General features: G+C 50.8%; 3 protein-coding genes across 3 annotated transcripts; all 3 read right to left on the reverse strand.

The window, feature by feature from the left end:
* Window positions 1–455: 455 nt before the first annotated feature.
* LOC114828614 (uncharacterized) lies at window positions 456–2,788 on the reverse strand. Its single transcript, XM_029113296.1, has 7 exons — window positions 2,456–2,788; window positions 2,081–2,346; window positions 1,797–1,941; window positions 1,562–1,706; window positions 1,231–1,454; window positions 775–1,101; window positions 456–674 (listed from the first exon to the last, which is right to left on the reverse strand). The coding sequence occupies exons 1-7, from the start codon at window positions 2,786–2,788 to the stop codon at window positions 456–458; spliced, it is 1,659 nt and encodes a 552-aa protein (XP_028969129.1).
* Window positions 2,789–3,040: 252 nt separating this feature from the next.
* Window positions 3,041–6,288, reverse strand: par-6 (partitioning defective protein 6). The gene is made up of 5 exons (XM_003739461.1): window positions 6,197–6,288; window positions 4,076–4,316; window positions 3,772–3,969; window positions 3,527–3,684; window positions 3,041–3,389 (listed from the first exon to the last, which is right to left on the reverse strand). Exons 1-5 carry the CDS (start codon window positions 6,242–6,244, stop codon window positions 3,102–3,104), a joined length of 933 nt encoding a protein of 310 aa, XP_003739509.1. The 5' UTR covers window positions 6,245–6,288; the 3' UTR covers window positions 3,041–3,101.
* Window positions 6,289–7,636: 1,348 nt separating this feature from the next.
* LOC100900910 (uncharacterized) lies at window positions 7,637–11,160 on the reverse strand. Its single transcript, XM_018642115.2, has 2 exons — window positions 11,028–11,160; window positions 7,637–9,268 (listed from the first exon to the last, which is right to left on the reverse strand). Exon 2 carries the CDS (start codon window positions 9,259–9,261, stop codon window positions 7,996–7,998), a length of 1,266 nt encoding a protein of 421 aa, XP_018497631.1. The 5' UTR covers window positions 9,262–9,268; window positions 11,028–11,160; the 3' UTR covers window positions 7,637–7,995.
* Between the last annotated feature and the right edge of the window lie 6,178 nt (window positions 11,161–17,338).

Here is a 17,338-nt window from a genome sequence, read left to right on the forward strand (position 1 = left end):
GATTGCTCGTTCGAAATCTTTTTGGAAATGCACCTGATCGCTGCTCTATTCTGCTTATCTATAATCGAAGCGGATAGGATGCGTCTAAACGCTTCCCCGAATTAGCAGAAGAAGTAATTGAGGATCTGAATCTAAGATTTCAGCTAATCGATTGTCTTGATACCACGGGACGCTCTTTGGCGGAGTATATACCTCACCCATTCATAGTCTTTACGTGTGGGAACTGCGATATCTTATTGGTGAGAGAGTGGTTCGAGTATCCCGTGAACTGGCTGAGTGATACTACTCTGACAACAGACAGCCGGGCGACGAGACGAAGATCCGTCAATCCCATTCAAAGAAAGTAAACAGATAGATAAAAAGTCTTTGTATCTATTGTATCCTAAGTGGGGTCAAATCCAAACAAATAGAATCACATTCTCGGAATGTCAATTTATTATTCGTTCAGGGCAGCCTCAATGGTACTGGGTGTCGAATATAAGATTACGACGAATTTTTTCATCGTATTTGCGTCGATTTTGATTCCGTTTGAATATTTTCCAGCTCACGATTTCGAGAATGCCCCGGATGAGTATGTCGACAATGTAGAAGGCGAATAAATAGGAATATCCGAGATAAAGACCCATGGTGCCCGCGATCGAATTGAGGAGATCTTTCCAGCTCGTTTGCATCACCTGTTTGGCACGAGAAACGACGATATCCCTAGGAGGCTCGGGGGCTTTTTGGTTTCATCTTCGCATCGCAACCATTCGTCAATCATGAAAAGCTACCAACCTTTCTGCGGACGTGGATCTTGTTCGAATGCATGTACACGTATACTGTCGATGTTGAGGCGTTACCGACGTCTTTCTGAAGCCTGGGGTGCCAGAACAAGGCGGAATTCGTTTTTATGTATTGGTCCTCGACGCAAGCACTGTAACATCCGCACCGAAGTGGATTCTTTTCGATGTTTTTGGTCACTTCGATCGCACAGGTCAAACTACTCTCCTGCCCTTGGGAGGGAATGACATACGAGCATTCAACGGACGCGACGTTGGCGGGTCGGATGAATCTAAAATCGATGCATTTGCAGGCCTCCAACACCGCGATTTGAGTACACAGCTGAAATCGTAGGGAAGACGCGTTCTCAATCATATTCCGGGCGCTTGAGACAATGGATTATAGACTGGGGGCTTTCAAAAGGGTAAGATCAAGCACATTCCTGTATCTCGCAAGCCACGATTTCGATACCTCCCGACACACGAGCGTCGTGTAGACTTTCTTCAATTCGGGCTCCAGATATTGAAGCAGCTCGGGAGGATAGGTCTCAGTGCAAGGATCCCTAGATGGTGGGGGAAGTCTCACGACTTGCTCTTTTTGCAGTCCTATATAGGTCGTCGCTCTCGGGTGGACGAAGACAGCGTCCTCGGCAGCGTTGATCTTCTCCTCAGGACTATGGATCATGATCACATGTCCTGCAATTCATTGGCTCATCATAATTCCCTCGAGCAGGAGATTACAATGAATACACATCCCCAGATTCCGCACCGACGAACGGGAAGGACCCTACGACCCAACTCACCGACAGTGGTGAGCATGGGCAGATATTCATACTCCAAAACGTTGAGATTCAACATCAAGCCGTTGAGGTGGGTTTCGAATTGAACGACCGGTTCTTCGCCTTCGGCGAAAAGACTGTAACACATCCCGTATGACGGCTGAAGATTCTGAAGGACACAGGCGATTTTACCATTCTATCCGATCGCGGCTAAATGTACGATAAGGGAGGTCTGCGTTCCACTAATGCCTACTACAACCTTCCTGAATTTCGAGAAACAATCCTTGTTGTTGAACAAGCACATCGAAATCAGCGAGCCGGGATCCGGATAGCTCAGAAGACTCAATAGCTCGCGTCCTTTCTCGAAACTCATCAGATTTCCGTGCCATTCGTAGAAATACTTGCTGGAATCGCAGATGCAATCTATGAGAGATTCCGTGTGGTCGTAGGGTCTCGTTCTACGCCCCCGGATAAGAGACTCATTGATGCTTGATTGAGAACTCGATCCTAGTGGCTATGATAGACTCGGAGGGGGTAGAGTACTTGGCCTTCCTTCCCTCGTCGTTATTACGGGTCCCGAAAACAATTCTGTAGCGTTCGCGCTCCGAGTCTTCACCGGAGCAAAGATTTTGATAGTACAATGAGATGAAAGTTTCGCAATTTGAAGTTTTGCACGTTTTGTTGGTTTCTGTCTCTATGCGGTGTCTGTTTTCGGCCTTGCAGAAGCTAGACGTGTAGATTGGGTTCTTGTTACAGACTGTCACCTCTGGCATCATCATGTAAGCAGACCGGGGCTCCTCAATCGTAACCTGGGAATCATTGTGAGCGCTGCTGTAGTGGCTCGCAGCGGATGCTCGGCGAGAGAATACACTGTCAGTAATAAGAATTCTGATCGGTACTTGATCTCAAAGATATGACCTGCAAGGTTGTATTGTATTCCAGGTAATTTTCCACGTGTTCTTCAACGTCGGCCACCGTCTCGAACACCAGGTAAACGAAAGCCACAGCGAAGAGCAGGCGAGGGATCGGAGGGCCGAATCCGAACACATTCCGAAGCCCAGGCAGGGTGGCTTCGGCGAACAACAATTGGAAGACGATGACCCATGTGGGTTTCCGGAACTCGAAGAGCTTTTTGAATGTTGGCAACCGGCTACACTTGAAAAACCTGCCACACTCGAAACCTTTGAGGGACGGCAGCCGCAATCTGGGACAAGAGGGAGGCCAGCGAGCTAGCCAATTCACTCTCGACATCTCTGAATATTACTTCGAAAATACCGGCAGCTCTGACGCGAAGCTCAACCCCGTCCGACAGTGGCGTGAAGAGTTCCATCCGACCGGCCTCTGGTCATCGGTTTATGGAGTCAGGGTCAGGGACGATCGGAGAAATGCTCATCCAGTATTGAGCCAAAACCTCACGGGACGTGGGCCCCGGAAGTCGTGCCAGCGGAATGGATTCCGTTGAAGCGGAAGTTGGCGACAGAAATGATTCGGATCCCACTGAGATAAGGCACAGAGGTTCTTTTATTACCTAGAGTTATTGGAAATATATACAAAACATTATGATTTACAGCGTGATCACGCTCCCGCCACCCGTGCCCGACGCATTTTTGTTGCACGAATCGTTGTCGTGCATCATTGTGTGGTCCCTTATTTCATCTTCGTCTACGTCGCTGCTAACGCCACCCGAGGACGCGTGGGACATTTGTGAGCTTCTCGAAGTTGATCCTCTTCTGGGAGGTAGGAGTGTACCCGTGCCGCCGGCTCCTTGATTGGCTGGCCGGATAGTGACGATTAAATTTGAGGAGTTCGCAACCATCATGTCGGTAACCTGATCTAATGATTTGCCCGCAACCTGCATGATAATCAAGAAATTAGAACGAGTCCAGATCATCGAGTTCCTCACTGACGGGGATTCAGTGATCGATTGATCCGGCGAACGATATATCCGCGTCGGTTCCGAGCTACTGCATTCTACGTCGAGGAACTCACCTCGATGCCGTTGACCTCTAGAACCTCATCGTTGACAGCGAGAAGTCCCGTGGACTCCGCGAGTCCTCCAGGCACGAGTCGAGAGATGAAGATGCCGGGAACTTTTTCTAGCCCTTGAAGGGTCACTCTCACCGATGTTCCGTCTCGGATGTAAAATCCTGGAAATGAACACCAGGCTCAGCACGTCGGGAAAGTTCACCTGTCCGATTCGCTATACCGGCGAGAAGGGAGCATCGGGCTCGTACCGAGTGGTCGATCGGATCCGTGTTTCACGAGTCTCACTCTCCGACAAGTTTCGGGAACTTGATCTACGTCAATGATCGAAGAGACTTGACGGAAGTCTTCTGGCAACGAGATCTGAGGTTTACTTTTCTCGGAGTTCCCCATGGGAAGATACGCTGCAAAAAATCCTTTCCGTGTGCGAACTCCGTAACTATTGAGACCTGGAAACATGGGTTCTAAGTTTAGTCGCAGTGAAACGTCGGTGAGATCTATTCAAGATGTGTCGGTCGTGAGCAGATACCTCCCATCCGGATAATGCAAACTCACCTTCCCACTGATTACCCTTCCTTTGTACGAACACCCGGAGCATGGGCTTTGCGTTGACAACCGCGCGTGCAAAATTCTCATCATTGTTTATCGGGAGCACGTCTCCGTGCAAAGGATCAGTATAGCACAATGTAAACGGGACTTCGGCGAGACAATGGAAGCGCTCGATCATCTGATAAAAGTCATCGAATTTGCTCAGGGATTCCCTTTGTACTGAAAAGCGTCGGATTTCGGCGTCGAACTGGAAGCGATCAGAAGTGGACACGATTAGATACCTTTCCTTCCGGATATTCTGAGTCGGGACTTTCAGGATGTCGGAACCATCGAACGCATGCTTCTTCCTTCGAGAGCCGTCACGCAACTTTGTGATCCTGGCCCGTCGTTACGTGCGGCATCCAGCATTTCACATCATTCGTCCGATGTTTTCACTTTCTAAGAGTTTTCTCCCACCAGAATATTGCTCTGATCGAGAGCACGAATCGTGACATCGGGTCACACCTGGGACCGTCTCGATAACTATAGTTCCGCCTAAGATGACTGTAGTGAAGAAAACGATTTCCTTTCGGATCGTCTGACTCGCTCGGTTGTCCATGACGCGGTACGGTCGGGCGTTCCGCGGTTTACACTGAGACGACGAAAGTCTGGACTAATGTTTGCACTCGGGTCTTTTGCGGTAGAATTGCGGGCGGTACCAGCATCCCTGTCGATAGCGATGCCGACACTGGTGGTGGTAGCAGCGAGAGCCACAGCGACGAAGAAATATGCGAAGGCGTCGATGTTTTTCGAATATCCGCTTAAAAATCAACAAGCGAGCGACGAGGAGAGCTCCGAAGTCTCGTTTCGAGCAAGTCGACCTACAGAATAAGTCCTGCCGACAGCATGAGCCCGACGGGACTCAAGCGCATCGGACAGGCTTGCTAAATATTTTACAATAAAGGACCATTATAAAATAATATGATCCGTAACGCGTAGGGCTTTGGAGAAAATCGGGCAGCGAATGCGCCGAAAATTCATTCGGGCGATGGTTTCACTCGGGTGCCGAGGCGGTTTCGCCGGCACACGCGCACGGTTTCACTGTTAGCTTCACTGAACTAGAACTTAAATCGCTGAGCTATCGCTCGAATCAGAAGCTCTTCTTTCAATTGGGGAAAATGAATCTTGCAAGTCGGGTAGAAGCGGGAATCACATTATTTAGCTCGTCTGAGCTGGAGGGTCCCGTACTTCTTAGAATCGAGGCTCCGAACATATTTCCGATGCATATCATGATCGAGTTCGAGTGAATTCTACTCGCCGCCACACGAATCGTTCCGAAGTGGATCGGAGATCGATGACATGAGTCGGGGCGATGCAATCGAGAGCCGTCGCACGCAACCGGAAATACATATTTGCCCCAGCTGAATGAAAGCACCGACTGGAAAAGTCGACACGCGTACGGATGGGGAAAACGATCGCGTCAATCGAGTAGAGGAGCAGGGAAGAAAATCGCCGCCATGAACAATTTTACGTCTACGGGAGGCTGTCCCGAGCGACACCGGCTCCATCGACCGTCAAGCGCCAAGTGAAGTCGATAATCTCAATGAGGCCCTTGGCGAAGAGCCATGGCGTTCTCGTGTTGTTGTTGTCAGAGTGCCGAGCTCCAGCCGGTCGCCGTCGTCAAGTGGGGCTCGGAATCTGACATTCGACACAAAGTCACACTTCGCCCGCAGAGAGCAACCGAACAGTCGAGTCCGGCGGACTCTCCCGCCAGATTTCGTATCAGTGACAGCTATGACATGTTTACGTCGATTCTCCAACACAACCGACCACTGCCCCCGAGTTCCATGGAATCGATGTCACTCTGGACGCGAGACTCACATCGTCAAGCGTCAGGTCTCCGTGCGCCCGCACTTATGTCTCGAAAGGTCAGAGAGGAGCACTCGCTGCTCGCAATCGGTAGCGTATCAGCTACGTCGGAGCCATTTTTCGGAACCGTGTCGCCCCTCTGACTCATGTTGAGCAACCCAGGGATGGGGGGGAACACATCGAACACCGAACGCAATCGTTGGCGATTCCTAACACTGACGGTTTCCAGTTTCGACAGACTCCTGATGGAATTCTGAAGGTTCACACTGGGCTTCTTACCTTGGTTTTGACTTCTACAAGAAGTCCCGGGGCTTCTCTACGGGACATTTCGCTGTCCACTGCCTGCCCCAAACACCACTAAAAGCAGACTTAGCTTGTGTTTATTTCCTTCAACGTGGGATAGTACCGCATCGGACGCCCTTCTGCACCCGGAAATGAGAGCGCGCCAAAATTCAAAATTGCCCCGCTGGGGAGACCCGATATAGGAAGCCTTTTACATTTAATTCGAGAAATTCCTCCTCTTTTCTCGCATCTTGGCGAGTTGAGTTCCTGGGACTACCCGATGCTGATCTGGTATGACATCTTACGGCATTTCTCAGTTCTGCAGAGTGCTGCCCGTAACCTCGCGTCGAGGAAGAATTCTGCGGAACGTATCGGATATTGCCCTCCCTGAGTTCTAAGCGCTATTGACGCCGGCAAAGACGACGATTCACATATTTCGACTCCTCATTTGAAGCAATCTGAAGCAACTGATGGACGAGCTCTATTCGCGCCCGTGTCTCGACGACACCAACTGAGGAGTCGGTCTGACTCACTGACATCCGAGAATGCCACAGGACCCCATCGAAGCTTGATCCACCGGTGGAGGTGCTGCCGCTTGAATGTCTCTCATTCAGGGCTGGGGAGCCTAGGCGGCTATTCCTCATCGCTCCCGAGCTTCGCGGTCGATAGGTGTTTCCCAACGCTCGACGAATACTCCGAAAAATTCACAATCCAGCCTGTGATACAGACCTCGCTGTTCGCCTCGAGCCTAGAAATGGAAGATGAAGCTAGGACTTCTGAGAATCGCGGTTTGGATCGAAGATTTTTTGAAGCGTCCGCGAACATTCCTCATTAGGAAACACCTTCTGAACACGAATCTTGGAAGCGAAGAGAAATTGTCGCCGGGGCTCTCCAGCCCTGATGATGAGACACTTCAGTTGCAGCTCCTCCATCGGTGTGGTGGCTTGGTGGTCGAGACCGCTCACTGCAGAGTATTGTCTATCATGAGGTTCACCGGTTCGAGCCCTCGTGCCGGTCGGTCATGGACGTTTCCGTGTTGCAGATCATATTAGGAGCTAGTGCCGAAATAATCATTAGGGTCTTGGTCGCCGACAATAGGTCACGAGCCGTTCGGAAAAGTATCGCCGTCACCATGACGGCAACTAGCCCCGGAAAAAATGATCGCCGCGGCTACCCACCGGAATCTCTGCACTAGAGAGCTCTCGCAAGCCGGAGCGAGCCTTGAGCTTTTCTTGTTTTCCGGATCACATTAGGCGGAGCGAGAAGAATGAGTCGCTCTGATCTCTCCTCGTACTACAGAATGCTGAGCGAGTCCGATTCAGTGAATATCGTAATTGCGACGGTAAATATCGTGAATCTATTCAGACAATGATCCTCCCATCGAATGATCCGAATGGAGCAGGCGGGGAGTAATTAGAGACTTACCCCATGAAAGAACTCATTCAATGCACAAACGTCCGAATTTCTTCTTTCGAGAATCAGCGCCCCAGAAGGAACTGAGAGCCCGCGCCTCTGCCACCTCCCCCACGAACTCGACCGAAAACAATTATTGATTCGGCTCACGGTCACTCCTTCAGCAAGTCATGGTCTGGTTGCCGATATGCGCTGTACAACCCCCTCTCCTAATCATTTACATGTATTCAAGCCTCGAACAAGTTTGAAGCCCAACAGCTCACAAAACTTACACGCAGACAACGCATCCCCCATACACCTCTTCAGAGGCTACTCACCGCTGACTGAGTGAGCTATTCACAAAGGGGACGAACAATTCTTTATCACAGCCTAAGCATATCAAGTCAAAACTTTTGGACGGAGTCCGACGTGATGACTTTGGTGACTGAAACTGAGCGTGAACACCGCGCGGTGAGCGCCAAGGCGAGAAGCATGATCAGGGTTAGGAGTAAATTCAGAGCTGTCAATATCTCGTAGTTCGTATTGTCCATCATGATGCCGGAAATGAACGGTCCGAGCATGGTTCCGATCGAAGACGCTGGGTTGAACAGTGCCATTAAGGAGGCATATATGTCCTTGCTTGGACTCGAGCCGCCGATTTGCCGCAAGGATTGGAGATAGCAACAGACGAACATGGGTCCAGAACCCAAGCCCAGCAGCACCTGTCCCAGGCAGAAAATCCAGAGACGTGTTTCGAAAAGTGTCTTCTGTCCAAGGAGGGAGATACCGACGACAACGACAATTAAGCCCAGCAAGACGATATTTCTCGGGTCCCTGACTTTTTTCGAATAATAGCCAGAGACCAAACTCGCGACCGCGTAAGAGATGCCGCTGAAGAGAAACACTATCCCCGATTCCGAGGACTTGAAGCCGTAATCCTTATTCAATTTGACGGCCAGCGTCGACTCGTTGAAAGAGATGAGGTAAAAAGCGTGGTAACATGCCAACGCGTTGACCAACACCGGTATGCTCCAAATTGAGCAGGAATTGTGTTGGCCGTCGTCGGCCTCCTGTTTTGGCTCCGCGCGTTCCGAGTCCGGGAAGAAGCAAAAGGCGCTCAGGGTGAAAGCCAGAAGAGATCCACCTATCGAGACGAATGGCAAAAAGAAACCGGAAAGGTTCAAGAAGCCACTCACGACAGGGCCGACGACAACCGAAGCACCGTAAATGGTCTCCAACAGCGGTATGACCACATGATTTATCTTCTCGAGCTGAGCACCGGCGATTACGTAGAGCATGAGCACTGCAGACGCCCGTCCGATGGCTTGTACTACTCGCATGAGTAGACAAAAGAGGAAGAAGTGCGTCTTCGAAGATATCTCCGAGGCGGCTGCCATGAATAGGGTGAACACGGCGTCGAGCGTCATCCCCGAGCACAGGATCGTCTTGTCGGTGAAGGCTCGCGCTGCGACCAATGCCGCGGTCAGTGGGGTGATGATGAGGACCATCACGCTGTACGAACCGAGAATTATGCCGTACTGCGTGGCGGACAGGTGACGCTCACGAATCGCGTATACGTTGAAGAAGGATCCCAGATGAGAGTATGTGATCCCTTCGAGGAAACATGCCACGCACAAATACAGCAGCATCCGTCTCCACGAGGGAGGCATGGTGCCTCTGAAAATCAAAGCGATTAGACAGTACGAATATTGGACCACTTCTCCATAATCGGATTACGCGGAAGACAGTGAACAGTGTGGAGGAATAATAAAAAAACTTGTTCAGAGAGCACATAGAGGTGATGGACTTTCCATAACATCCTCACGCCTGAGGTAGTAGAAAACGATTCAAAGCGCAGAAGATTGACTCTTGAAGATGATGGAATGACTTATTTGATGAATGGTCTGATCGAGGGCCGGCGATCCGCCGCGAATTTCCACGTCGCCCGGGCTCGTGGAGATAGAATGCACTTCAACTCACCTAGGAGTGAAAAATTTGGATGGAATGGATGGATCCCCGGGGAAGGTCTTTCGGATGTGGAATCAGCTGAGTGAGCTAAACCTCCCATGCGATAAGAGATCGGTGATTGCGAAAATTGATTCCGCTCTTCCACGACTCCGTGTCTCTTACAGGCGGAGTTGCTGACTAACGAGAACTGACCTGATCTATAATTGCCAGAACTGACGCTCTGAGAACGACCGGCAGCACGAAATCTCATTGGACTCGAAGCCAGGATTCGAAGATGTTGTTTGTCTGCACCAAAAATCCGAGTTACGGGTTCAATCCGAATGCTCACAATCAAATCTCTACCGATTTCACTACGGATAGATTGGAGCAGGTAGAGGCCTCCACCGGAGACCGGGCTCGCTCGGAGGCGGCTGAGCGTAGAGTGCTGAGTCGGTGCTCCACATTCAAACTCGATATAGTTTTCGCATGCTCGGCGGTCGAGGACATCGACTTGGAATGAAGCAGTCCATGCTGTCACCGGAATGGGAATTTTCCCTACGAGTATGCGGAAAAACCTCGGCGAGACGAGACTCGAAGATCGAGTATCGACGACATCAGCACACAGACATGACTCTCGTGCTCAAGAGCAATCAAGTCCCCGAAGCAGCTGCAGCTTCCCGCTAGGAACTCCTCGGAAGGCACAATCGAAATCAACTCGACTGCGCACACTACGGAGCTTCAATGAACAACCGCGAACCTCATCAGATGTGTATGAGCTACCAGAGCTGATAACACGCGGTCGAATCGAACAGTGTTGTAAATTAGCAATATTATCATTCTTATGATAATGATCATTATTATGTCATTATCGACTAGTTATCATTAGCCAGAAACTAATTCACGAGGGATCGCCTGGGAACGATCGACGGTCCCCAAGATGCATAAACTCTGAGGACTATGTCACTGACATTTGACTCCACAGAAGTCAAAGTGATGCAATATTCGGATTAGGAGAAGCTACTGGATGCCCTCCTTCCCTGGTCGTACCTAACGGATCTCTTCTCCCTCGATGGTAGATGAACTCTGTTCCTTGGTAGAACAACAGCTGTCATCGATCTCTCCTATCGTGTGACCTCGTCCCCGATTAGTTAATTCATGTCCGACCTCTCCGAAAGCCTCCACATGCCACACAGCGCCTTTGAACAGAAACTCACCCTCTGGACAAGTCGCTGCAAGACTCTTTGCGAACATTCGAGCAAGTTTTGCAGGATGGTCTTCGCTTCTTGAAAGCAGCGAGCAACGAGCTGGTGCAAGAACCCGACTCTGATTGATTTCAATTCTGAACAGCCACAGGCTCCCGAATCTTGGTGTTCTACTCACGAGGGGGCAGACACTTGCTCGTCGTTTCGAGCGAGAACGGAGATTCGCTCAAAATGAATGCCTGTCGATGCCATACAATAGCCTATGAACTCCAAGAGACATCAAGTACCTGATTCAGAGCTTGGGATTCGATCTCACGACAGGAAGCGGTTCTTAAGATACCGCAGCGAGCTTGAGGGCTGCCTTAGTCATTTGAGTCGTCAAGGACTCTGGGACCGCCGGACCTTGGTCCGCGTGAATTCCTTGTTGTTCAATGATCGTAGCTAGACGGCTGCAGTCGTCGACTTGTTTGGACAGCTTTCGCTTGACTCCGGGCACGCTAACGTATTACATAAGAGTAGAATCCTGAGTCAACTCCCTAACGATATTTGATTGCCCGATGAGAGCGAGGTGGGCATGTGAGCTCGGTACATCGGTCCCATTGCTGCTAGTCTCTTTCTCTCGTCAAATTGAGCGACGGATAGTTCTCCAGGAGGCGGATAGCGCCTCGAGTATCGGTCCGGCGGGTCCCAATAAAATCAATTCCTAAGGGCACAGGTGGTCGCATGCGAGTTAATAATGCGGAACTCATCTTTCGATTCTGATAAGCATGGTTCCTAGTGCAGCGGTCTCCAACCCTCCTGTCCCTCGAGACCCCCTCCGAATCACGGGGTCGGTTCGCGGGTCTCCTGCGATGAAGTCTCGGGAGGAGAGGAGATACATATGTTCGTTCATGTATGCTCTACGGTTCTCCAACGTATCTCACGATTGGTAATATATTCACTCTAACTTAACTTATGATCGAGTATGGATGCTATTATTCAAGCTTTTTTTTGCTCTCTCGAATCTACCATACTCTGCTGACACCTCAAGGATTAATCATCTGACATCTCCGAAACCCTCTGGAACACGTCTCAAAACCCTCTGGGAATCCCTGCCTTGGCGAGAGCAGATTTGCGGGAACCCGCCGTTCGAAGCTTAGGACAATTGTATATACGCTCACATTCAACATTCGCGTTCGCACGGCCTGGACAGCTTGGCTCGTAACTCGGTTCCGGTTGAGCTCAGAATCGATCAGCTCGCCGTGCCTAAGAGTCCGCCAGAGGGACCGAGTCGTTTTTTCAAATAATACGGTGAACTGAGAAGCGACAAATGTTATGTCCCGAGAACGTTCGGAAGTCGACGGCGCCGTATCGAGCCAACTATGAAGAATGAAGTTTTCATTCCATGCCCTCGACTAAGTTCGCAAGCTCCGAGGAATCGGAGGCGCATACCTCACGGAGCGAGTGGACTGGGCTTTCGCAGCCGGAGCCGACACGACGGTTAGCGGCCCTCCTGGCACACTTTGCTCCTGGCAATGTAGGGGCGTGCTAGAAGGAATCCTTCATCATTGTCTGATCCAGGAAACTTGATGGACCGATACACCTGAGATTCGGTCTGTGCGAAGCTCTGAACGAGAGAGTTGAGACCTGACCTCTCAACACCTCACCCTCGACCCGAGCTCCGTATCGCTAGCTCGACCTCGTCTTTCCTGAGCTCCTCCTGCGTGAAAATTCAGGAGTGGAATTTTGACAATCGAGCTCTTGGCTAGGTAAACTTTCAGGGTCCACGATAGACGACGGCTCGATTGCTTCAACAGTCTTTCTGGACTCGGAGATCTCGGTGGTAGGCCTCAATGGCTGTGCAAGAGAATCGTCTTCGGAGCTAGCTCCGGCTGTGCGGAGAGGAAAACCGTTCAATGAAACTCTTTCCGGCTCAGCGGGATTCCATCATAGGGGAGCTGAGCACGAGCTCTCTATTATTCTCGGTCGGCCGAGAGCAGCCGTCCAGATTCCCTCGTAGCGAAGCGATACACGACTTCCGCTGAGGTGCTCTCCCACGGGCAAGATTGTCGACACAGTGAGAGTCTAGATAGGTTCTCGTATTCTCCCTCAATAGGGGAACACTCTCCGGAGGGAGACTCCTGACCGAGATGAACGAGTCGAATGTTAGGGGGTCTTCTGAATATCGAAGAAGTATGCTCCCGACGCAGAGGGGCGAACATCAAGCTCGCGAGCGTCGGTCCCCTCTTAATCTCATATTTCGCCCTCACTCTGCGACGCGTGGTATTGTTGACGTCGTCGGTCTGGAACCAACATCTACAGGAGGGATCGGCAACAAAACCAATGGTTCCGAAAAGTTCCCGACCTGATGGTGTCTTTCGTCACGCAAGGAAAAAGGATCGGCCCGCGGCTTCCGCTCAATCGTAGCCTCAAGGCCGAGGCGGATGAGCGGCACGACTTGACATGGCCTGCTCGAATCGGCAAATTGGCTATAGAGGCCAGGCCGTCGGTCCGCTTCAAAGGACCGATGGTGGTTGTCGGCGTGGCTGGAATGGAAAAAGACTGAGTGGATCCATCACGCTGAAAACCAAGCACAATATAGCTTCGCGATCCCCAGGAGTACCGTGAAAATCATCGAGGTTCTTTCGGCGGGCACGTTGCGAACCAGGAAGACGACGATCTTCATTCTCAATGACTCATCGCTGTAGCCAAGATTGCCAAACAAAGTCCCCTGGCATTCGCAGCGATCGCGTGCTCACTGTCCTTCAGCGTCGGGGAATTCGTCAAGAATCTTGTAGATCAATCCTCAGCTCTGTCGAGTCTGAGTGCCCCAAAAGTTGCTCTATAGCTACCTCCCATAGATAATAATCATTCCCGCATCCGTTTGTCGACGAAAGCCTCTGTGTATTCCAGACAGTTCATTATATCATTTCGCCTTTTCCAGGATCACATTTCCTCAGGATGTTTCACGCTGCGACCGATCGGCCATTGAGCTATCCCCAATCCCCACAACTCGGGAAACATTTCGCAGAACACGTGGTCGAGCGGATTGCTCGCCAAGCCCTTTCTTGAGGGCTCAAAACGAATTATCCAAAACGAGCTCTCAGACTCTTCCCATGCTGCAGGAAGTCGCATATATCTTGCCAACGTGACTAGATGTCCGATTCTTGCAGCTCCAAACATTTTCAAGCTCGACTGATGGAGTCAGATCTTTATTTTCTGCTGTGCGGATCATGGGTCGAATCGGGCCACGTGTCGATTAGACTCATTGCTCAACGATGGAGAACAAGGATGTCACGCAAGCTTGAAGCGGTTCCTTGGCGCATCCTATACTGATTGTCACTTTCACATGTGCCTGCAGAGCGAATCACATAATTAGCTCGGGATGGACTCCATGATTTTTTCTGGAAGACGATACCGGACACAGTAATGAGTTCGGCCCATATCGGAGGATACGGTACGGCTCGCACGTATTCTGAATTTCTTAGCTATGACGGATGAGTTCATGAGCAAATATTCTCACAGTGGGGTATACGGAGAGGATGGGAACTGAGACTCGCGCTGTCTTCACTCCACTGCTGCCCACTTCAAGGTCGTCTTCTGGACCTACGAACTCGCCCTTGACTCCCGGCAGGTTCATCAGATGATCTGCGATCTCTACCGCAGCTTTCCCTTTTGTCGCGTTCTTCTTGCCTGATGCGGAGACGACCCGCTTGAGAACGTATACACATGGAGCACTTCGCGTCCAACTCATTCAAATACTAAATCGTCAGAGAAGACAACTTGAAAAGACCGAGGAGGCTACGTATCTCGAATATCTTACATCCGAGGAACAATCCCCTCATCTCGACGATGGCCTTGGTTCCTTTAACAACATCGCACGGCTCTTTTGAGCAGGGGGTCAGACTCACGCTGTCGAGTCGTCCCGAAGCATCTTGAAAATGGCAAATAAGCATTCCTGACGGAAATTCTACGATCTGAAAACTCGAATGATGACGGATTCGAGTCTCGAGCCCGTATCCATTTTTCAATTCTCTTACCGCAGACTTCGAAAGATGATAGCTGTAGTTGGCCTTGTGCCGAGTACGGCAACCCAGCGTATAACACTGTGAAAATCACTAATTTCCGGAATTCGGCCATGGCGAGAAGACGGACAACCTCTCTCGGAGAATCGAGCGTCTATGATCGAGACGTCATCCGGAGAAGTTCGAGAATCGTCAGATCTGCTTCTCCGGGCTCTCGGTGGGGGATTTAGATGTCAGAAATGCTTATGCAAATGCAGATTCTAGCAATCGAGATTGATGGTCTCGGCTGTGGACCTCGACTAATGACCATGAGGCATTAGATTTGCTCTAGCCGATGTGCGAATCTATCGGTCACTGATCGGAATTTAGTGGTCATATGGGGAGGAGTGACACTTTCACGAGAGTTCCCGGGTCCAGAACCTGCGATTCGCTGGTCTGATAACTGATGGAACATCGGAGACCCTCTCTTTCCGAAGCGCTCCCGAGATTCGGGGGCTAAGGATCAAATCAGGACGCTGAGACATATTGTCAGTGCATTACCTAATCACCACATTGTTGGGTGAGGAGGAGCGAGTTCCTAGTCGTCGAAAAACGACGTAGGGAAAACGAAGACCCTGGTAGAATGGAAAACTCTTGTCTAGACAGTTCTGAGCGCTTCAGTCAGCGCTTCATGTTTTTTGAAAAAGTCTCTCCGTCTCAACGCGTAACTCACGCAATACGTGTTTGATCACCGAGACCAGACACGGCAAGCCTACAATTTCATGTTGGCTCGCCTGGTCAATCGATATAAATGCCCGGAGCCGCAGAGGAAAGACATAAGCTTTGCCGAGCTACAACAGAAAGACATCATGAAATTCGCTGCGTTCGTCGCTGCCATCTCGGCTCTCCTCGCGGCTGCGTCCGGGAAGCCTTGTGGGAGCAGCCCACCGTGAGTATATTGCTTACTCCACCCGATTCCGAGAGATTCGAGGATCTGGCCGAGACTGGGACCGTTGGCTCATTAGGGTTGTCGAACGATCTTGGATTATTCTTCTTCCAGTCCTTCTTGAATTCAACCGGTGGATCTCACGCGAAGCTGCCTCCATGGATTGTTCCAATAAAGCGCTTCGCATGAATCTGAGAGAGTCCTCTCAAACTTGAGTTCCGTGGAGCAGAGAATCTCTCGTCTACGTTTTCGAGGAACTGCTGGGGCTTTTCCGCTTCTGAGCGAGACTCCGAGTTCTGATAAGTCGAATACCTATAGCGAGCGATTCAACCCATAAGCTCGGAGACCAGCGGTTGATCGGCATTCGAGACCGCTCCCGTCTCTGCTTGTCAGAGAATGCTTCCTTCTACAGCTCCCTGACGAGCTATTCGGAAAGAGAACCCGCTGATAATATCGAATCGAAACCCGAACGACGGGTTGACTCGAATAGCAACTCCACGACAATTCATCGCAGGACTGAGCTGTGAGAAGGAAATTGTTGGATCTCCTTGCCGCGAATTCCGAGAGAAATCTTGTAGCCGACATGGCGGAGCTCTCTCAAGCTCTCGCGAGCCGGCGACCCTTCATTAGGCACCCTTCCAGCTCGGTCGCTCGCATTCAGAGCCGATGATCCTGATTAGCATTTTGCTCGACCTGCGAGAAAGCAGAAAAGTCCGCTCGAGTATTCTCTGAAACCTTTCTGAGCATCTATTGTTTCCCTCGTCATTTTTGTAGATCTTGATTTCCCTGTATCGTCAATCTATCTATCTATCTATCTTGATTTCCCTGTATCGTCAATCTATCTATCTATCTATCTATCTATCTATCTATCTATCTATCTATCTATCTATCTATCTATCTATCTATCTATCAAGAATGCCTTCAATAGTCATCGCCGCGACACGATGCTCAAACGAGTGCACGAGCACTTCCCCGAGATATACCCAATGGTCGCTCAGGCTTACCGAATTCCGACCCCAATCGCCTTCGGCAACGCTGTCATTCAATCACTGACAGGATGCCAGCAGGGAGACGTCTTCTCACCGCTCCTGTTCTGTTTGGCGGTCCATAGCACGTTGGGCTCGCTCCGTAGCGAAGTGTCACTTGGCTACTTGGACGACTTCGTCTTGATCAGCCCGGACGCCCAGACGGTGCTCGAAGATGTCCGACGCATACAGAATGACTTCGCGGTCCACGGCCTCACGATTCAACCCGCCAAGTGCGAACTCTTCGTTCAGGGCACTTCTGCGGTCGAGCTGCATAGCGCGCACCGTCTCTTCTCCGAGTGCCTACCTGGCTGCCGTCTGCTCCCTGACGAGAGCCATGCTGAACTGCTGGGCGCCCCCCTGTTCGAATCCGGTCTGCCGAAGGCGCTCATGAGCAAGTCTGACGCATATGACGTCATATTCCGCAGACTGTCCTTCGTGGGCAGTCATGTGGCGAATTACATATTGCAGCGATCGGCCGGGGTGCCGAAGCTAACCTACCTGCTGCGAGCTAGTCCGGCCTTCATGGCCAAGGAGGATCTCCGGCGAATTGACGAACAGTTTGCTGCTGCGTTTGAGAGCGTCCTGAAAACTTCCTTATCAGGGGACGCTCTCATTCAGCTCAGCCTCCCGGCACTCTCGGG

Source organism: Galendromus occidentalis, unplaced genomic scaffold, assembly GCF_000255335.2.
Source record: "Galendromus occidentalis unplaced genomic scaffold, Mocc_1.1 scf7180000076543, whole genome shotgun sequence".
Taxonomy (NCBI): Eukaryota; Metazoa; Arthropoda; class Arachnida; order Mesostigmata; family Phytoseiidae; genus Galendromus; species Galendromus occidentalis.